Source organism: Bufo gargarizans, unplaced genomic scaffold, assembly GCF_014858855.1.
Source record: "Bufo gargarizans isolate SCDJY-AF-19 unplaced genomic scaffold, ASM1485885v1 original_scaffold_1617_pilon, whole genome shotgun sequence".
Lineage (NCBI taxonomy): Eukaryota > Metazoa > Chordata > Amphibia > Anura > Bufonidae > Bufo > Bufo gargarizans.
In genome coordinates, this window is record NW_025334436.1 from 47,232 (window position 1) to 63,101 (window position 15,870).

The 15,870-nt window shown below is 48.5% G+C and overlaps 1 protein-coding gene across 1 annotated transcript; it reads left to right on the forward strand.

Annotated features, from left to right (window-relative positions):
* Positions 1–6,017: 6,017 nt before the first annotated feature.
* Positions 6,018–9,093, forward strand: LOC122923435 (cornifelin homolog). The gene is made up of 4 exons (XM_044274246.1): positions 6,018–6,061; positions 7,581–7,698; positions 8,313–8,491; positions 8,646–9,093. Exons 2-4 carry the CDS (start codon positions 7,584–7,586, stop codon positions 8,817–8,819), a joined length of 468 nt encoding a protein of 155 aa, XP_044130181.1. The 5' UTR covers positions 6,018–6,061; positions 7,581–7,583; the 3' UTR covers positions 8,820–9,093.
* The last annotated feature ends 6,777 nt before the right edge of the window (positions 9,094–15,870 follow it).

Sequence of the window (15,870 nt, forward strand, 5' to 3'; positions counted from 1 at the left end):
ATCCCTCTGAAAGACCATGGCAAAATTGACTTCGGAGTGCAGCATCATTCCAACCAGTATCAGCTGCCCATCTCCGAAATTCTGAACAGTATATCTCTGCGGACTGTTTACCCTGGCATAAAAGGTGCAGTTTAGATTCAGCCAGAGCAATATGATCCGGATCATCATATATCTGCCCCAGGGCTACAAAAAATTCATCCACTTATCGGAGGGGCCGTGCCCCCACCGGCAGCGAAAAGGCCCAAGACTGAGCGTTACCTCTGAGCAGCGAGATGATGATCCCCACCCTCTGCTCCTCATTACCAGAGGAATGGGGAAGTAGGCAAAAATGGCGTTTGCAAGCCTCTCTAAAGCGAACAAAATTCTCACTACCCCCGGAGAACGTATCCGGGAGCGAGATCTTAGGCTCAGAACAAACTCCATGAACACCAGCAGAACCGGTCACCTGAAACTAAGACACACTTTTATGGAGATCTGCTACCTCCAGCAAAAGACCTTGCATGCGGTCAATCAAGGCTGAAACTGGATCCATGCTTAAGACGGTTATGGCGGTTTATAATGTCACGGATGGTGTTGCAGAAAGCTGGAACTTATAAATAAACATCCGACTGGCTTGATCCCAAACTAAGGAGCATATGGGTGAGCCCTATAAAACCCCTAGAGCTCTCCCTGACTGCTATGCCCATGCAGAGGTCTTTATGGTAGACGATTGCATGTCCACGTACCTAAGACTGTGTGAAACCTGAAAACCCTATAATAGTGAGGGGACACGACCACCGGCTCCATGCACTTAATACGGACAGAGTCAGGGTCACCTAGAATCAAGCCAGCAAGGAAACACAAATAAAGGAAACAGACTTATCTGAGGAATCATCTGAAGCAGCATCCAGCAGTGAACACAATCCTAGAAGGAGTATAAACCGCAAAATGAGGCAGTATGGGAGGGAATATAAAGGGAGACAATTAATGTAAATAGGTGACAGCTGGGAGAAGGAAAGGAGATGACCAAAACAAAGAACTTCATGCAGGTAGAGAAGAACATCTAACAGACCTTCTCACCAGTGGCGTACCTACCAGGGAAGCAGGGGAAGCAGCTGCTTCGGGGCCCGGGCTGACAAGGGGCCCGGAGCAGTAGTAAACAGACTGGCCACACCCCCTCTACACTCACTTCACTGCTGCTTGGAATATCCTCGGAGCAGAGCAGGGAGCTAAGCCCCGCCCATCAGCACGGACCATTAATAGAGGAGCCTGGCTGCTTAATAGTGCAGCCAGGGCTCAGGACAGTGTGCTACAGGGAGATCCTGTCTCCCCTCCCTCTCCTAACTATTAGTACAGCCCAGCTCCTGCTACAGAGACTGCTCTGTAGTCGGCAGTAACAGGAGGGAGAGGGGGGACTGAATAGTGACACTGGAAGTGCTGCAGAATGAAGATGCTGTGTCACTATCAGGAGCCCATACATTCCAGGCTTATGCCTGCCAACCCTAGCTGTCCTGCATCTCATGTAGCCTCCCCAGCTGCATTCATCTGCTGTCCTTTCAGAAGCCCCCCCCCAGTCCTGTCCTGTGGGCCCCCTACTTATCTGATGCCCTGCCCTCTAGGCCCCCTATCCATCTGATGCCACACTCCTCTGGGCGCCCATGTGCAGCTTGGGGACACCAGTCTGAGGCCAGAATGGGGACTGGAAGATCACAGAGCGGCGTGGAGCAGGCAAGTATGGTTTTTTTTCCACAACTGTACAATGCACCACTAGTTCACATCACATTTTTGTCCAACATTTAAAGGGGTTGTCCGGGTTCAGAGCTGAACCTTTACCCAGGCAGCCCCCCTGAGGCTAGCATCGGAGCATCTTATGCTCCGATGCACTCCTTTGCTCTGTGCTAAATCGCGCAGGGCACGGGCTCTTTTGTTTCCGCCCGGCAGTGTGTTCGGTGACGTCACCGGCTCTGAGGGGCGGGCTTTAGCTCTGCCCTAGCCGTTTTACTGGCTAGGGCAGAGCTAAGTCCAGCCCATCAGTGCCAGTGACGTCACCGGGGTTCCTGGCAGCCCCATGGAGAGCCCCGGTATGTCACCAGATCTCTAAAAAATGCCTTTGCCCTGCACAATTTAGCGCAGGGCAAAGGAGAGCATCAGAGCATGAACTGCTGCGATGCTCATGTCAGGGGGGCTGCCGGGGTGAAAATGGAGGGATGTCCGGGTTCAGCTCTGAACCCAGACAACCCCTTTAAGGCTGGGTTCACATCACGTTTTTCCCATCCGTTTAACGTATACAAAAAAACATATTCGGATGCCTCATACTGATGCCATGACAGTGACATCCGTTCACCATAGAGTTTCATTGTAAAAAAAAAAAATATATATTTTTTTTTTTACTGGATTGTGCAGAATACAAGAACGTGCAGTACTGCATTTTTGTATTGTGTACGTCATAGTCCAGTAAAAACACATGTATGTTAAAGAATCAAATGCCACTGTATGACGCCTGCCTGCCCGTTTAAAAATTTGCTGTGGGGCCCAGTCATTTCTAGCTACTCGACTGGTTACCAGGGGCTCAGACCATGGGGACAGACTCCAGTCGGTGTCAGCCCTGCAGCAATACATAGAATGGGCGCCTATCCTACAGCAGGGGTCATACTGTACATACAGTGTAGTGTGATGTCATGTTCACCTCTCCGGGTATATTACCCAGGAAAGCACAATTCTGCAAAAAGGACATGTTCTATCTTTTGGTGGAACGGAAGTTCGGAATGAAACCCCACGGAAGCCCTGCGTAGTGCTTACATAGTGTTCCCTTCCGTGATTCCGTTTCGCACCCTTCTGCATCTCTGGATTTGCGGACCCATTAAAGTGAATAGGTTCGCATCCGTGATGCGGAATGCACACGGAAGGGTGCCCATTTATTGCTGATCCGCATATGTGGTCCGCAATACGGGAATGGCTGGCCCCTTTCACACAAACGATACGGGTTGGCTCCAGATGCGTTCAGGGTGCGTTCAGTGAAACTCGCACCATTTTTCAAGAAAGTTCAGTCAGTTTTGTCTAAGATTGCGTTCAGTTTTTTCTGCGCAGGTGCAATGCGTTTTGATGCGTTTTTCATGCACATGATAAAAAACTAAAAGTTTACAAACAATATCTCTTAGCAACCTGGTGGTGAGCGTGGTGACGTCGGCGCAGGTTTCAATCATCATTCAGCAGGACCTGCTCCGACGTCACCACGCTCACCACGTTGTGAGCGCGGTGACGTCACCAAAGGTACTTTTCCTGCCAGGTCCTGAAAGAAGACGAGTCGGGCTGCGCGATCAAGTGGATGAGGTGAATAATTAATTATTTTATTATTTTTTAACCCCTCCAGCGCTATTGTACTATGCATTCTGTATTCAGAATGCTATTATTTTCCCTTATAACCATGTTATAAGGGAAAATAATAAAGTTCGGGTCCCTATCATCTCCTAGCAACCATCCGTGAAAATCGCATTGCATCCTCAATGCTTGCGGATGCAATGCAATTTTCAAGCATCCCCATTCACTTCTGTGGTGCCTGCGCTACGTGAAAAACGCAGAATATAGAGCATGCTGCAATTTTTATGCAACGCACAAGTCATGCGTGGAAATCACTGATCATGTACACAGCCCCATTGAAGTGAATGGGTCCGGATTCAGTTCGGATGCAATGTGTTCACATCATGCATTGCACCCGCGCGGAAAACTCGCCCGTGTGAAAGGGGCCTAAGACTTTGACACGGCCCCCACAACAGTATGATAGAATGACACTACATGACAGATAGGGTGTGTGTGTATGTATATAATATATATAATTGGAAAAGGATGGCATGGCAGCCTAGTCTGGTCTAGATCGTGACTAGCCAAAGGAGCGGGGTTTACACGGGGGGGGGGGGCCCATACAAAAATTTTCTGTGGGGCCCACTCACCTCTAGTTACGCCCCTGCTTCTCACAGAAGTGGCGGTGACAGAGGCTCTATGTTGAAGGACAAAACAGAAACTCACTTTATTGAAGACCAACTCAGTATATATACAGTTCAAGAAGTCTAACAACATAAATCAATCAACCATTAACAACATTTAAACAGACATCTTCACCCCCTCCATAATGAATGAATAGGGAGAGAGGAGACACATGTGATGGGATTTTCTCCTGAGTGTATCATAGGGTGATCTACTCATCTAGGAGTCGGCTGCTCTTATAATCAGCTATCCTAATCCCATCACTAACACAATCAGTGGGAGTCTCAGTGCAGAGTTAACCCTTTGTGTGTTGCTGAATCCACACCCTGCACTTTTAATGGACAATAGGAAATATGTGGCATATAAATTACAGACATAAATCAGGGTTCATACTTTCTTGTAACCCCAAAAGGTCTGAGGGGGTCTCCATAGTTCTGGGTCCATAGTCCGTAGGAAGGAGGCTGGCCCTTAGGCTTCTCCAGCAGCCCCAGTGATGGTTCAGTCCGTCATAAGCCGTATTAATAACGTAAGAGCTCAGGCACACGACCGTTGTTGTTTTGCGGTCCGTTTTTCACGGATCCGTTCTTCCGTATCTGAAGTTTTTTTTTCTATGATTTAAGTCCTCTTCCGTTCCATTATATCCGTATGGTTTCCGTATGCAATCCGTTTTTTGCGGATTGGAAACGGAAACAGTAACTTATTAATCACCAAACACATGAGCAATATGGGCTGGGCATAGAATTTCTACAGTACGGATCCGCAAAATACGGATGACATACGGATGTGTTCCGTCTGTTCCGTATTTTTTGCAGACCTATTGACTTGAGTGGTGCCTCGGACCATGATTTGCGGACAATAATAGGACATGCACTACTTTTTTTGCGGAACTGAAATAAGTAAAACGGAATGCAAAAAGAGTACCTTCCGTTGATTTTGCGGACCCATTGAAGTGAATGGTTTCACATACGGTCCACAAAAAACCCGGAACAAAAGCTGAAAGAAAATACGTTAATGTTCATGAGCCCTAACTATGTAGTTTTAAAATAGTCAGAATCTGCCAGAAACGAAGGAAACCTCCACTGTCGGGGACTTGGGCATGTGAGGAATAGAGAGAGGGGAACATGGTCCAAGATCATTATCGGGTGAATACGAGAGTCGTGGTGGTGGGCAAGTGGAGTGGAGATAAGGGAGTAGTCTATATGGGAGAAGGATTGATGGTTGAGGGAGTGGCAGGTGTATTCCTCAGCCATGGCGTCCACCACCCTCCAAGGATCACATAGAGAAGCCTCCTCCATGAAGTGCAGATGGGAAGTGGCATCACCAGAGGATTGTGGGGACATTGAGTAGCAGTCCAGGGCCGGACATTGCACTAAGTTAAAGTTTCCCCCTATTGTCAGATTTGTAGGGCCAAGTTCTAACAGAGTCTGGAGGAGCTGTGTGTAGAAGACATGTTGTTTGTGGTCAGGAGAATATAGATTAACCAGGAAATATAACTTGTTGGCTATCTCTACTTTCAGAATAGGGTATCTACCCTGTGTGTCCTCAAAGGTGTCCAGGATGGGGAAAGGCAGGCCCTTTTTGCTGACACATTTATTAGAATAGGACCCAAAAAGAATTTCAAGAAGTTTGCTGTTCTGTACTGTACGGTATACAGTGTATGTTATCCCACGTGGTCATAAAGGTTTTCATTTCCTGACAAGAAGCCTCATGAGAAGTGTTTGTTGTATATGGTGGAGCATTGTGAGGGTTGCTGGGAGGGTCCCTCATGTCAAGGCCTGAGGTTGTGAGGGTTGCTCAGAGTCCTTGTCATGCATGGACTCAGTCTCCATACCAACATTAAATAAAACGTGAGTCCTAATCCTTATAATTGTTAGGTTTACTTCCCTCTGTTTCACAATGACTCCAAGGGTCTTTGTGTGGGACAAAAGGAAACCTTAGTAAGTCAACAATGTGAGGCGACTGGTCGAGAGGAGGAGATCCACATCGCACACAACTTCCTCCTCTACAAAAAGCAAACTGGTTCGGTCACCTTCACACACAAAAAGCTTTATATATAACGGGTACCAGTCAGTGACTGGGGAGAGGAGCGACAGAGGAGAAGGTGAGCAAAGCTATGGATGAACAGCAGAGGAACATGGTGGTGCTGTAATGGATGGAGGCCCAGGCAGAGGAACGTTAGGGGTGCTGTAATGGATGGTGTAACAGCAAAGGAATATTATGGTGCTGTCATGAATGGAGGTCCAAGCAGAGGCTTATGGGGGACACAGTCATGGATGGATGTCCAGGCAGAGGAACATGAGGGGTGCTGTCATGGATAGAGGTCCAGGCAGAAGGTTATGGGGGACACTGTCATGGATGGATGTCCAGGCAGAGGAACATGAGGGGTGCTGTCATGAATAGAGGTCCAGACAGAGGGACTAGGGAGATGCTGTCATGGATAGAGGTCCAGGCAGAGGGCCATGGGGGTGCTGTCATGGATGGAGGTCCAGGGAGGGGAATATAGCGAGTGCTGTCATAGATGGAGGTCCAGGCAGGGGAATGTAGGGTGTACTGTCAAGGATGGAGGTCCAGGCAGAGGGACATGGGGGTGCTGTAATGGATGGAGGTCCAGGAAGAGGGACTTGGGGGGTGTTGTTATGGATGGAGGAAGAGGGAGAGTAACATAGGGGGGGGGGGGGTGCTGTCATGGATGGACATGTAGACAGAGGAACATGAGTGGGTGCTGTTATGGATGAAGGTCTAGGCAAAGGGACATGGTTGTGATGTCACGGATGGAGGTCCAGGCAGGGGACATGGGAGCTGCTGTCATGAATAGAGGTCCAGGAAGAAGACCAAAAATGAAATAGTCTTTCACCTGGAGCCATTCATACGATATAGCGGCTTACATGACCAGAGGTTGAGGAGTAATGGTGGACACTACATAGAGGGGCTTAGATTTATTTTATATAGCACTACTATATTCCACAGCGCTTTACAGACATTAGCATCCAACTGTCCACAATGGGGCTCCTAATTTAAGGTCCAGTATGTCTTTGGAGTATGGGAGGAAACCAGAGTACCCAGAGGAAACCCACACAAACACAGGGTGAACATTCAAACTCCATGCAGATGTTGCCCTTGGTCAGATCCGAACCTTGGACCCGAGTGCTGCAAGCCACCAGTGCTAACCACTGAGCCACCGTGCAGCTTAGATGGGGAATGATCACAGGTTAATGAGTAATGGTGGACACTACATAGAGGGGCTTAGATGGTGGATTACTGAAGGTTAAGGAATATTAGTGGACACTACATAGAGGGGTTTAGATGGTGGATGACCAGAAGTTCAGGAGTATTGGTGGACACTACATAGAGGGTCTTAGATGGTGGATTATTGAAGGTTGATGAGTAATGGTGGACATTACATAGAGGAGTTTAGGTGGTGAATGACCAGAGGCTGAGAAACAATGGTGGACACTACATAGAGGGGTTCAGATGGTGGATGACCAGAAGTTCAGGAGTATTGGTATACACTACACAGTGTTTACCATTTAATATGCTGGTGTTATCATGAGCCTCCACCATAGATTACAATAACTTCTGTACTGAGTTTCTGATTTATCAACTTCTTCTTGTTTCATAAGATCATGCAGTCCGTATCTGTGCAGCCGATTCCAGTGGGTCAAGCGGTGTCAATCACCCACGTGAACATGAATGAATGGAGCTCGGGAATCTGCGATTGTTGTCAGGACATGGGCATATGTAAGTTCCATATGATTATTCTCAGCAGTTATCTTGGTAAAGTTAAGGTTTCTATCGAACGTTATCTGGTTGACTGTGTTGGGTTTTGGGTGTATATGAGGGGCAGATTCTCTATAGGATTGGTGTCAGGGGTTGGGTGGATTCAAGTGGGTTGGGTAGAGAAGGGAGACTTGCTGATTCTAGATAAAGTAGGGGGTACTGATGTTAAACATTTAGTAGATCTGGGGGTTCTTCATTGCTGGGTAATGTTCTGGAGTCCTTGTCTTGAGGAGATCCTGGGGGGCTATTGTTTCGGGATTAAGTTGTGGGGTGTGGATTCTAGGCATTGTCTGTTGGTGGTCAAGAAAGATTATCTCTGAATGGATTTTGTACGTTGATGGCACCACCTCTGGTAAGAGTTGGATGACACCTCAACTCCTCAATGCATTACTGTTTCTCAATGGTATTTGGGGTCTCCCTCCTCTTGGCAGAGTTGGGGCATGATTCTTTAGTGTTAATAATTCTGGACACCTTTTGCGATTGGATTGAATACAGGGTGGAGTTTGTGAAATGTTTCTAGATGAGGTGGAGGGCTTTCTCACAAACTGAATTCTTCTTGCTGCCCCCACTTCTAGGTTGCTGTGCCCTATGGTGTTTTCCATGTTTCCAGTGTAAGACGGTCAGTGAATTTGGCGAATGTCTATGCCTTCCTCTCCTTGACCCTGGATGGTGTGCATACACAGGCACTAGTTTAGCCTGTCCTCCAGTCTCCATGGCTATGAGGGCTGCTGTCCGGGAGCGATACCGTGTTAAGGTGAGTATGGTCAATATTATGTTGGGCGTGGTAGCCGGTCTAGATATTCCACAGGGGTAAATTAACATTTCCTGGTGTGTGCTGGCATGGCGGTGGAGCACTCCTGGTTCAGCAGTGATGACATGCACGTATAACAGATCATTTCTTTTTACAGGGCTCCATCTGCGGAGACTGCTGCATGCTCTACTGGTGTTTATCCTGCTCCTGGTGCCAGATGGCTCGTGAGATCAAGAAGCAAAAGCAGCCGGTCACCTTCATGACAGCCCAGACCACAATGACCTCGCCGATGCATCCTCAACATCCTCAACATTACCAAGCCGTATACTAAGTCCACCAGATGCATCTGCACCATGAAGATCACCTGATTGTGATCTTTGACTTTTCAAGGTGTAGAACAAGAGAAACATCTATAGTAGAGTAGACATGTCCTACACAATCCAACCAATAGATGTTCTGGTAGTGCATGGGGTCATCGTGAAGAGCAGCTTTAAGTCTGTCCTCTTATGAATTGATCCCACCACAGATACCATTCATGAGCCAGAGATCTGGACTTCCACTCCTTCCAGCTGTCAGTCATCACCATCTTGTGAGGTGCTGCTTACACTTTGCTAATAAATTATGATGCATTTCATTGCAGATCCTCATCATTCTGTGTCCTCCAACCCAGCATCAGCCCAGTCACCAGTATGGATGATGGGAAGAGTAGTTGAGGCCTCTTCATGTGTAGTTGTCTCATGGAGGTCATACACAGGGAGGTATGATGAGATATCTGCCCAACCTCCCAGATCAGAGAGGTACATAGAGGGAGACCATCATGGTGACTGACCAGTTGCACTCTATATGGTCCATCATACCTGGTGGGGGCGCCGAACTCTCTTCCTTCCCCTTCTTCTGTCTTTCCTCTTGTTCCCTGCCCTTTCTTCTGCCCCCCCATCATATTTCCACTGCCTTTTCACATTACTCTTTCTTCTTCTCTCTTTATTTGCCCCCATATTACTGTCCAGTAACCCGGTGGTTCACTGCTAAAGTTGTCAAAATGTTTACTGTCGGGCAAGGGTTAATGTATCCTATTTATGCATTAGGCCTCATGCACACGGCCGTAGACAACCTCCGCATGGCCGCCGGGATGAATCCAGACCCAGTCAACTTGACTGGGTCTGCATTCGTCCGTTCCGCAAAAAGATAGAGCAAGTTCTAACTTTTTGCGGAACGGAAGTACGGAACAGAACCCTACGGCTCCGTTCCATGATTCTGTTCCGCATCTCCGGATTTGTGGACCCATTGAAGTGAATGGGTCTGCATCCGTGATGCGTACTGCACACGGAACAGTGCCCATGTATTGCGGATCCGCAAATGCGGTTTGCAATACGGCAACGGGACACCTACGGTCGTGTGCAATAGGCCTTAGTAAAACGGTTCATCTGGATTGTTTACGTATCTCAAAGGCTGTCTATGGTAAGGAAATAGTTAACTGGCAGCCCTTAGAGACAGTTTCTGGGTGGCGGCTGGCCCCACCCCTGTTTAGTGTGTAAGCCGGAGTAGCTGTAACCAGGAGCGCCCTCATCGACTGCTGCCCCACCTGTAGTATACCGCCACCCGTGATCTCCACATCATCCGCTCAGTCGTATCAGTATCATTCAGAAGGTTAGTGCTGACCTGATCGCTACCCCACGCTGCGCCACGTTTCGGAGGCCACGCGCCCTTAATCATGCGTGCCTGGGGGTTCTAAATACAATCTCTCTCCGCCATCATCATCATCTCACATTTCCATCCGTTTTCTCAGACGTACAGAGGAGATTTCTGTCGCATTTTCCAGTTACTGAGATTCTGATCCCAGAAATACCTTCACGTTGCAGATTTCATTTAACCCTTTAGGATACATTGTCCACCTGGTCTCGTATTGTGGCAATCTCTGATTATTTTCTGCAGAGCAGGAGCCTCATTAATGCCGTCCAGCAGCCGCCGTCCTACATCAGGCCGCTTAGGTTTCATTTCATAACAGTGTTGCAACAATGTAGCTTTGCTTGTCTTCGTTTGTTTCACCTCCTGCATTTCCTTGTGTCGTCGGACATTAGATTTCTGTTTGTAATCGCACCTTTATTCCTCTGTCTGTCCGATGCACCATAAACTACATGGACATCGAATGCCGTAAACGACATTTCTGGTCATACATGTAGGACAATGGCGCATTGGGATTCTCTGTCCCTGTCTCGGGTGATAAACATGGGACGTCACCTCTGTCACCTCGGAGAATTCCCTGCAGTTCTACCTCCCCCATAGGAAAAACTAGGTTTTTCTTTAAATAAATTGCCATATTTTTTATCATGTTTTAATAATCCCCAATATTTCTTTATCGCATTTCTCTGAGAGTGGCGTGTCCGTCAGCGGTCCCTGTGTCCGTCAGCGGTCCCTGTGTCCGTCAGCGGTCCCTGTGTCCGTCAGCGATTCGCCGCAGCTTTCTTTTCTTCTCTAACAGATCTCCACGTGAAATCTTATCCACTTCACTATAATGTGTTTATCCGTCTCCCTGGGACAACGGTCGGTGAATTCTTAGCTACCCGTATTTTTCGCCCCATAAGACGCACTTTTTCTTCCCCCAAAATGGGGGAGAAATGCCCCTGCGTCTTATGGGGCGAATGCTGGCAGTTTTACATCGCTGGCAGCAATGTATAAGCAGAGCGGGGACTCGGGGAGGGACTGGGAGGAGGAGCTGGGGGCCGGCAATAGCGGCGGGGCGGTGCAGTCAGTGTAGTATAGCCCCGCCGCTCCGGTATAGTAATATAAGAGCTCATATTGAAGTAATAGTTATTAAACATGCCCCCCAACTGCTATTACTACCTTACATCCTAATCGCTGCTGTAGAATTCAGGCCGGGCGGGCGGCAGCGTAACTCGTGTCACCCTGCGCCGCCTACTTTATGAATGAAGCAGGCGGCGCAGGCAAGTGACGTCAGTGAAACGCCGTCCGGCCTGCCTGGATTTTACAGAAGCGATTAGGATGTAAGGTAGTAATAGGAGTTGGGGGGCATGTTTAATAACTATTAATTCAATATGACATCTTATATTCGTATGGCGGCGGTGGCGGGCGGGCGGGGGGGGGGGTTCGGATTGCGATCTGTGGATGGCACTGTTACGGGGGGGGCTCTGTGAATGGCACTATTATGGACTGGGGGGTCTGTGGATGGCACATACGGTATATAACAGTGCCACCCACAGATCCCCCCAGCCCATAACAGTGCCACCCACAGATCCCCCCCCCCCTGTAACAGGGCCATCCACAGATCCCCCCCCCTGTAACAGGGCCATCCACAGATCCCCCCAGCCCATAACAGTGCCATCCACAGATCCCCCCCCCTGTAACAGTGCCATCCACAGATCCCCCCTGTAACAGTGTCAGCCACAGATCCCCCCTGTACCAGTGTCAGCCACAGATCCCCCTGTACCAGTGTCAGCCACAGATCCCCCCTGTACCAGTGTCAGACACAGATCCCCCCCTGTAACAGTGTCAGCCACATATCCCCCCCTGTAACAATGCCAGCCACAGATCCCCCCCTGTAACAGTGTCAGCCACATATCCCCCCCTGTAACAATGCCAGCCACAGATCCCCCCCATAACAGTGTCAGTCATCCACAGATCCCCCCATAACAATGTCCGTTATCCACAGATCCCCCCATAACAGTGTCCGTCATCCACTGATCCCCCATAACAGTGTCCGTCATCCACAGATCCCCCCATAACAGTGTCCGTCATCCACAGATCCCCCCATAACAGTGTCAGTCATCCACAGATCCCCCATAACAGTGTCCGTCATTCACAGATCCCCCCCATAACAGTGTCCGTCATCCACAGATCCCCCCATAACAGTGTCCGTCATCCACAGATCCCCCCATAACAGTGTCCGTCATCCACAGATCCCCTGTAATGACCGGTGTCACACACAGGGAGGAAAACAGGGAAAGCCCTGCCCAAGGGAGAGGGAAAGGTGGTGACCCCTGACTCACCTTGCGGCTGGCACCTGACTGCCCTGACGTCCCTAGACGGGTTCCTCACCCGTGCGTCGATCACGTGCCTAAACCCTGGCTTTCCCTGAAATGAGCCCTAGATAGTGAACGGGCCGGTGGGATCGCTAGTACGCACCACTGCACTAAGAGGGAAACACCAGGGAGAGGACAGACAAACACAGACAAACACAAACACCCAGGTGGGCGACCACAGCAGTCCACAAAGGTCCAACAGGGATCCGGAGGGTAGCGTTCTGAATCAACAGTCAGAGAACGCAGCAACACAGCTCCAGTGGGTCAGGATAGATGTCCAGGCAGGAAGCTCTATCTCTGGCAACCAGAGAAGTGGGAGAGGGGAATATAAGGAGGTTGGGAGTGCTGGACAAGGGACAGCTGAGGAGAAGGAGCTACGGATCCCTGAGTGAGCCAAAAAGGGTTTGCAAAGCAAACCCAGAAAGCTACAATAAGGAAAACAGCCCTATCTTAAATAGAGCGTGCAGCCAACCGCTGCGACTTCCTGACCCCGGGTATAACGGAGTCAGGCGTGGTTCTCGATACCCTCGTGACAGTACCCCCCTCTCTACGAGGGGCCTCCGGACACTCAGGACCAGGTCTCTCAGGATGAGAGGCATGAAAAGCCCGAACTAGCCTGTCAGCGTTTACCTCAGACGCAGGAACCCACATTCTTTCCTCGGGACCGTAAACTCTCCAATGCACCAGATATTGAAGAGAGCGGCGGACCCGACGAGAATTAACAATTTTGGATATCTGAAATTCTAGATTACCATCCACGACAACAGGAGGGGGTGGCAGCGGTGACGGTTCTAGAGGTGGAACATATTTTTTGAGTAATGACTTATGAAAAACATTATGAATTTTAAAAGTCTGAGGTAACTCCAGGCGAAAAGCCACGGGGTTGATGATGGCTACAATTTTGTCAGGGCCAATAAACCTAGGACCCAGTTTCCAAGAGGGAACCTTCAACTTGATATTCCTAGTAGACAACCACACATAGTCATTCACTCCTAGGTCCGGACCTGGCGACCGTCTCTTATCGGCCATGCATTTGTATTTACCTCCCATATTTTTCAAGTTAGCTTGCACCTTCTGCCATACCGATGAAAGAGATGAAGAAAACCGTTCCTCTTCGGGAACCCCAGAAGACCCCCCCCTTTGAAAGTACAGAATTGGGGATGAAAACCATATGCACCCAGAAATGGTGACTTGCCAGTGGATTCCTGACGGCGATTATTTATGGCAAACTCAGCTAACGGTAAATATGATGACCACAACTCTTGGTTTTCAGACACAAAACATCTTAGATATGTCTCCAGGTTTTGGTTGGTTCGCTCAGTCTGTCCATTCGACTGAGGATGGAAAGCTGAGGAAAAGGACAAGTGAACCCCCAAACGGGAACAAAAAGCTTTCCAAAATTTAGAAATAAACTGGGTTCCCCTATCCGAAACAACATCGGAGGGGACCCCGTGAAGCTTCACGATCTCACTGACGAATACCTGAGCAAGAGTTTTAGCATTAGGTAGTGCGGGTAACGCAATGAAGTGTACCATTTTGCTAAACCTGTCCACTACTACCAAAATCACAGTTTTACCCGCAGACAAAGGTAAGTCAGTGATAAAATCCATAGACAGATGTGTCCATGGTCTATTGGGAATGACGAGTGGTAATAGACCCTGCAGGACGTGTATGTGAAACTTTTGCGCGCGCACAGGTAGAACAAGAAGACACAAAATCCAATACATCCTGACGCAACCTTGGCCACCAAAAACGACGAGACAATAGCTCCAAGGTTGCTTTACCACCCGGGTGCCCAGCAAGTGCTGAATTATGATGTTCCTTTAATAATTCGAGACGTAGGTTCAACGGTACAAACAATTTCTCTGAGGGGCAAGAGACCGGGGCGTCCCCCTGGGCCTCTAACACCTTCCCCTCCAAAGCAGAGTGTACCGCAGAGACAACCACTCCTCTTTGTAGAATGGGCACCGGATCACTCACATTACCCCCTCCAGGGAAACAACGAGATAGTGCATCAGCCTTGGTGTTCTTTGCCCCAGGACGATAGGTGATTACAAAGTTAAACCTGGTAAAAAATAGCGACCACCTAGCCTGTCTAGGGGTGAGACGCTTAGCTGATTCGAGGTACAGGAGATTTTTGTGGTCCGTAATCACAGTGACGGGGTGGACTGCCCCCTCTAAGAAGTGACGCCACTCCTCAAACGCAAGTTTAATAGCTAACAGTTCCCTATTGCCAATATCGTAGTTCTGTTCTGCTGCAGATAGTTTTTTAGAAAAGAAAGCACAAGGACGCCATTTGCCAGGAGACGGACCCTGAGACAGTACAGCCCCCACTCCCACCTCTGATGCATCGACTTCAACAATAAAAGGCTGAGAGACATCAGGTTGGACTAGTACAGGTGCCGAGGTAAACCTCTCTTTTAGAGAGGAAAAAGCAACTTTAGCGGCGTCAGACCATTTAGAAAAATCAGTCCCCTTCCTAGTCATGTCAGTGAGGGGTTTTACGATAAGTGAATAATTTTTAATGAATTTCCTATAGAAATTCGCGAAGCCCAAGAACCTTTGAGGTTCTCAGTAAGATCCCAATCCAAAATTGCCTGGACCTTCCTAGGATCCATACGGAAACCTGACGCAGATAAATAATAACCCAGGAATTGTATTTCCTGAACGGCGAAGACACATTTTTCAATTTTCGCATATAATTCATTCGTCCGTAGGACCTGCAGTACTTGTCTGACATGCTCCTCATGTGTTCTCAGATCAGACGAATAAATTAAGATATCATCTAGGTATATTACCACAAACCTGCCGATTAGATGACTAAAAATGTCATTAACGAAATGTTGAAAGACGGCAGGAGCATTGGTCAGGCCGAAAGGCATAACTAGATTTTCATAATGCCCCTCAGGGGTGTTAAACGCTGTCTTCCACTCATCCCCCTCCTTAATACGAATCAGATTGTAGGCCCCCCTAAGATCAAGTTTGGAGAACCACCTAGCACCCGCAATCTGGTTAAACAGGTCAGGAATGAGAGGAAGAGGGTATGGGTCTCGGATGGTTATCCGATTTAATTCGCAAAAATCTAAGCAAGGACGCAGACCCCCATCTTTCTTTTTAACAAAGAAAAACCCTGCAGCCACGGGTGATGAAGAGGGTCTGATGTGTCCCTTAGCCAAGCTCTCGGAGATATAATCTTTCATGGCTTGTCTCTCTGGACCCGAAGGATTATATAACCTGGTCTTGGGGAATTTTGCGCCGGCAATAAGGTTAACCGGGCAATCATAAGGACGATAAGGTGGTAACTTCTGACAACCTTTTTCAGAAAAAACATCCTCAAAATCCGAA

What these genes read in the sequence shown, in the direction of transcription:
- LOC122923435 (XM_044274246.1), top strand. Translation starts at nt 7,584, where the DNA reads ATGCAGTCCGTATCTGTGCAGCCGATTCCAGTGGGTCAAGCGGTGTCA. An exon ending in TTGTCAGGACATGGGCATAT is followed by an intron (nt 7,699 to 8,312) that starts GTAAGTTCCATA and finishes CCCCACTTCTAG; the next exon opens with GTTGCTGTGCCCTATGGTGT. An exon ending in GGGAGCGATACCGTGTTAAG is followed by an intron (nt 8,492 to 8,645) that starts GTGAGTATGGTC and finishes TTCTTTTTACAG; the next exon opens with GGCTCCATCTGCGGAGACTG.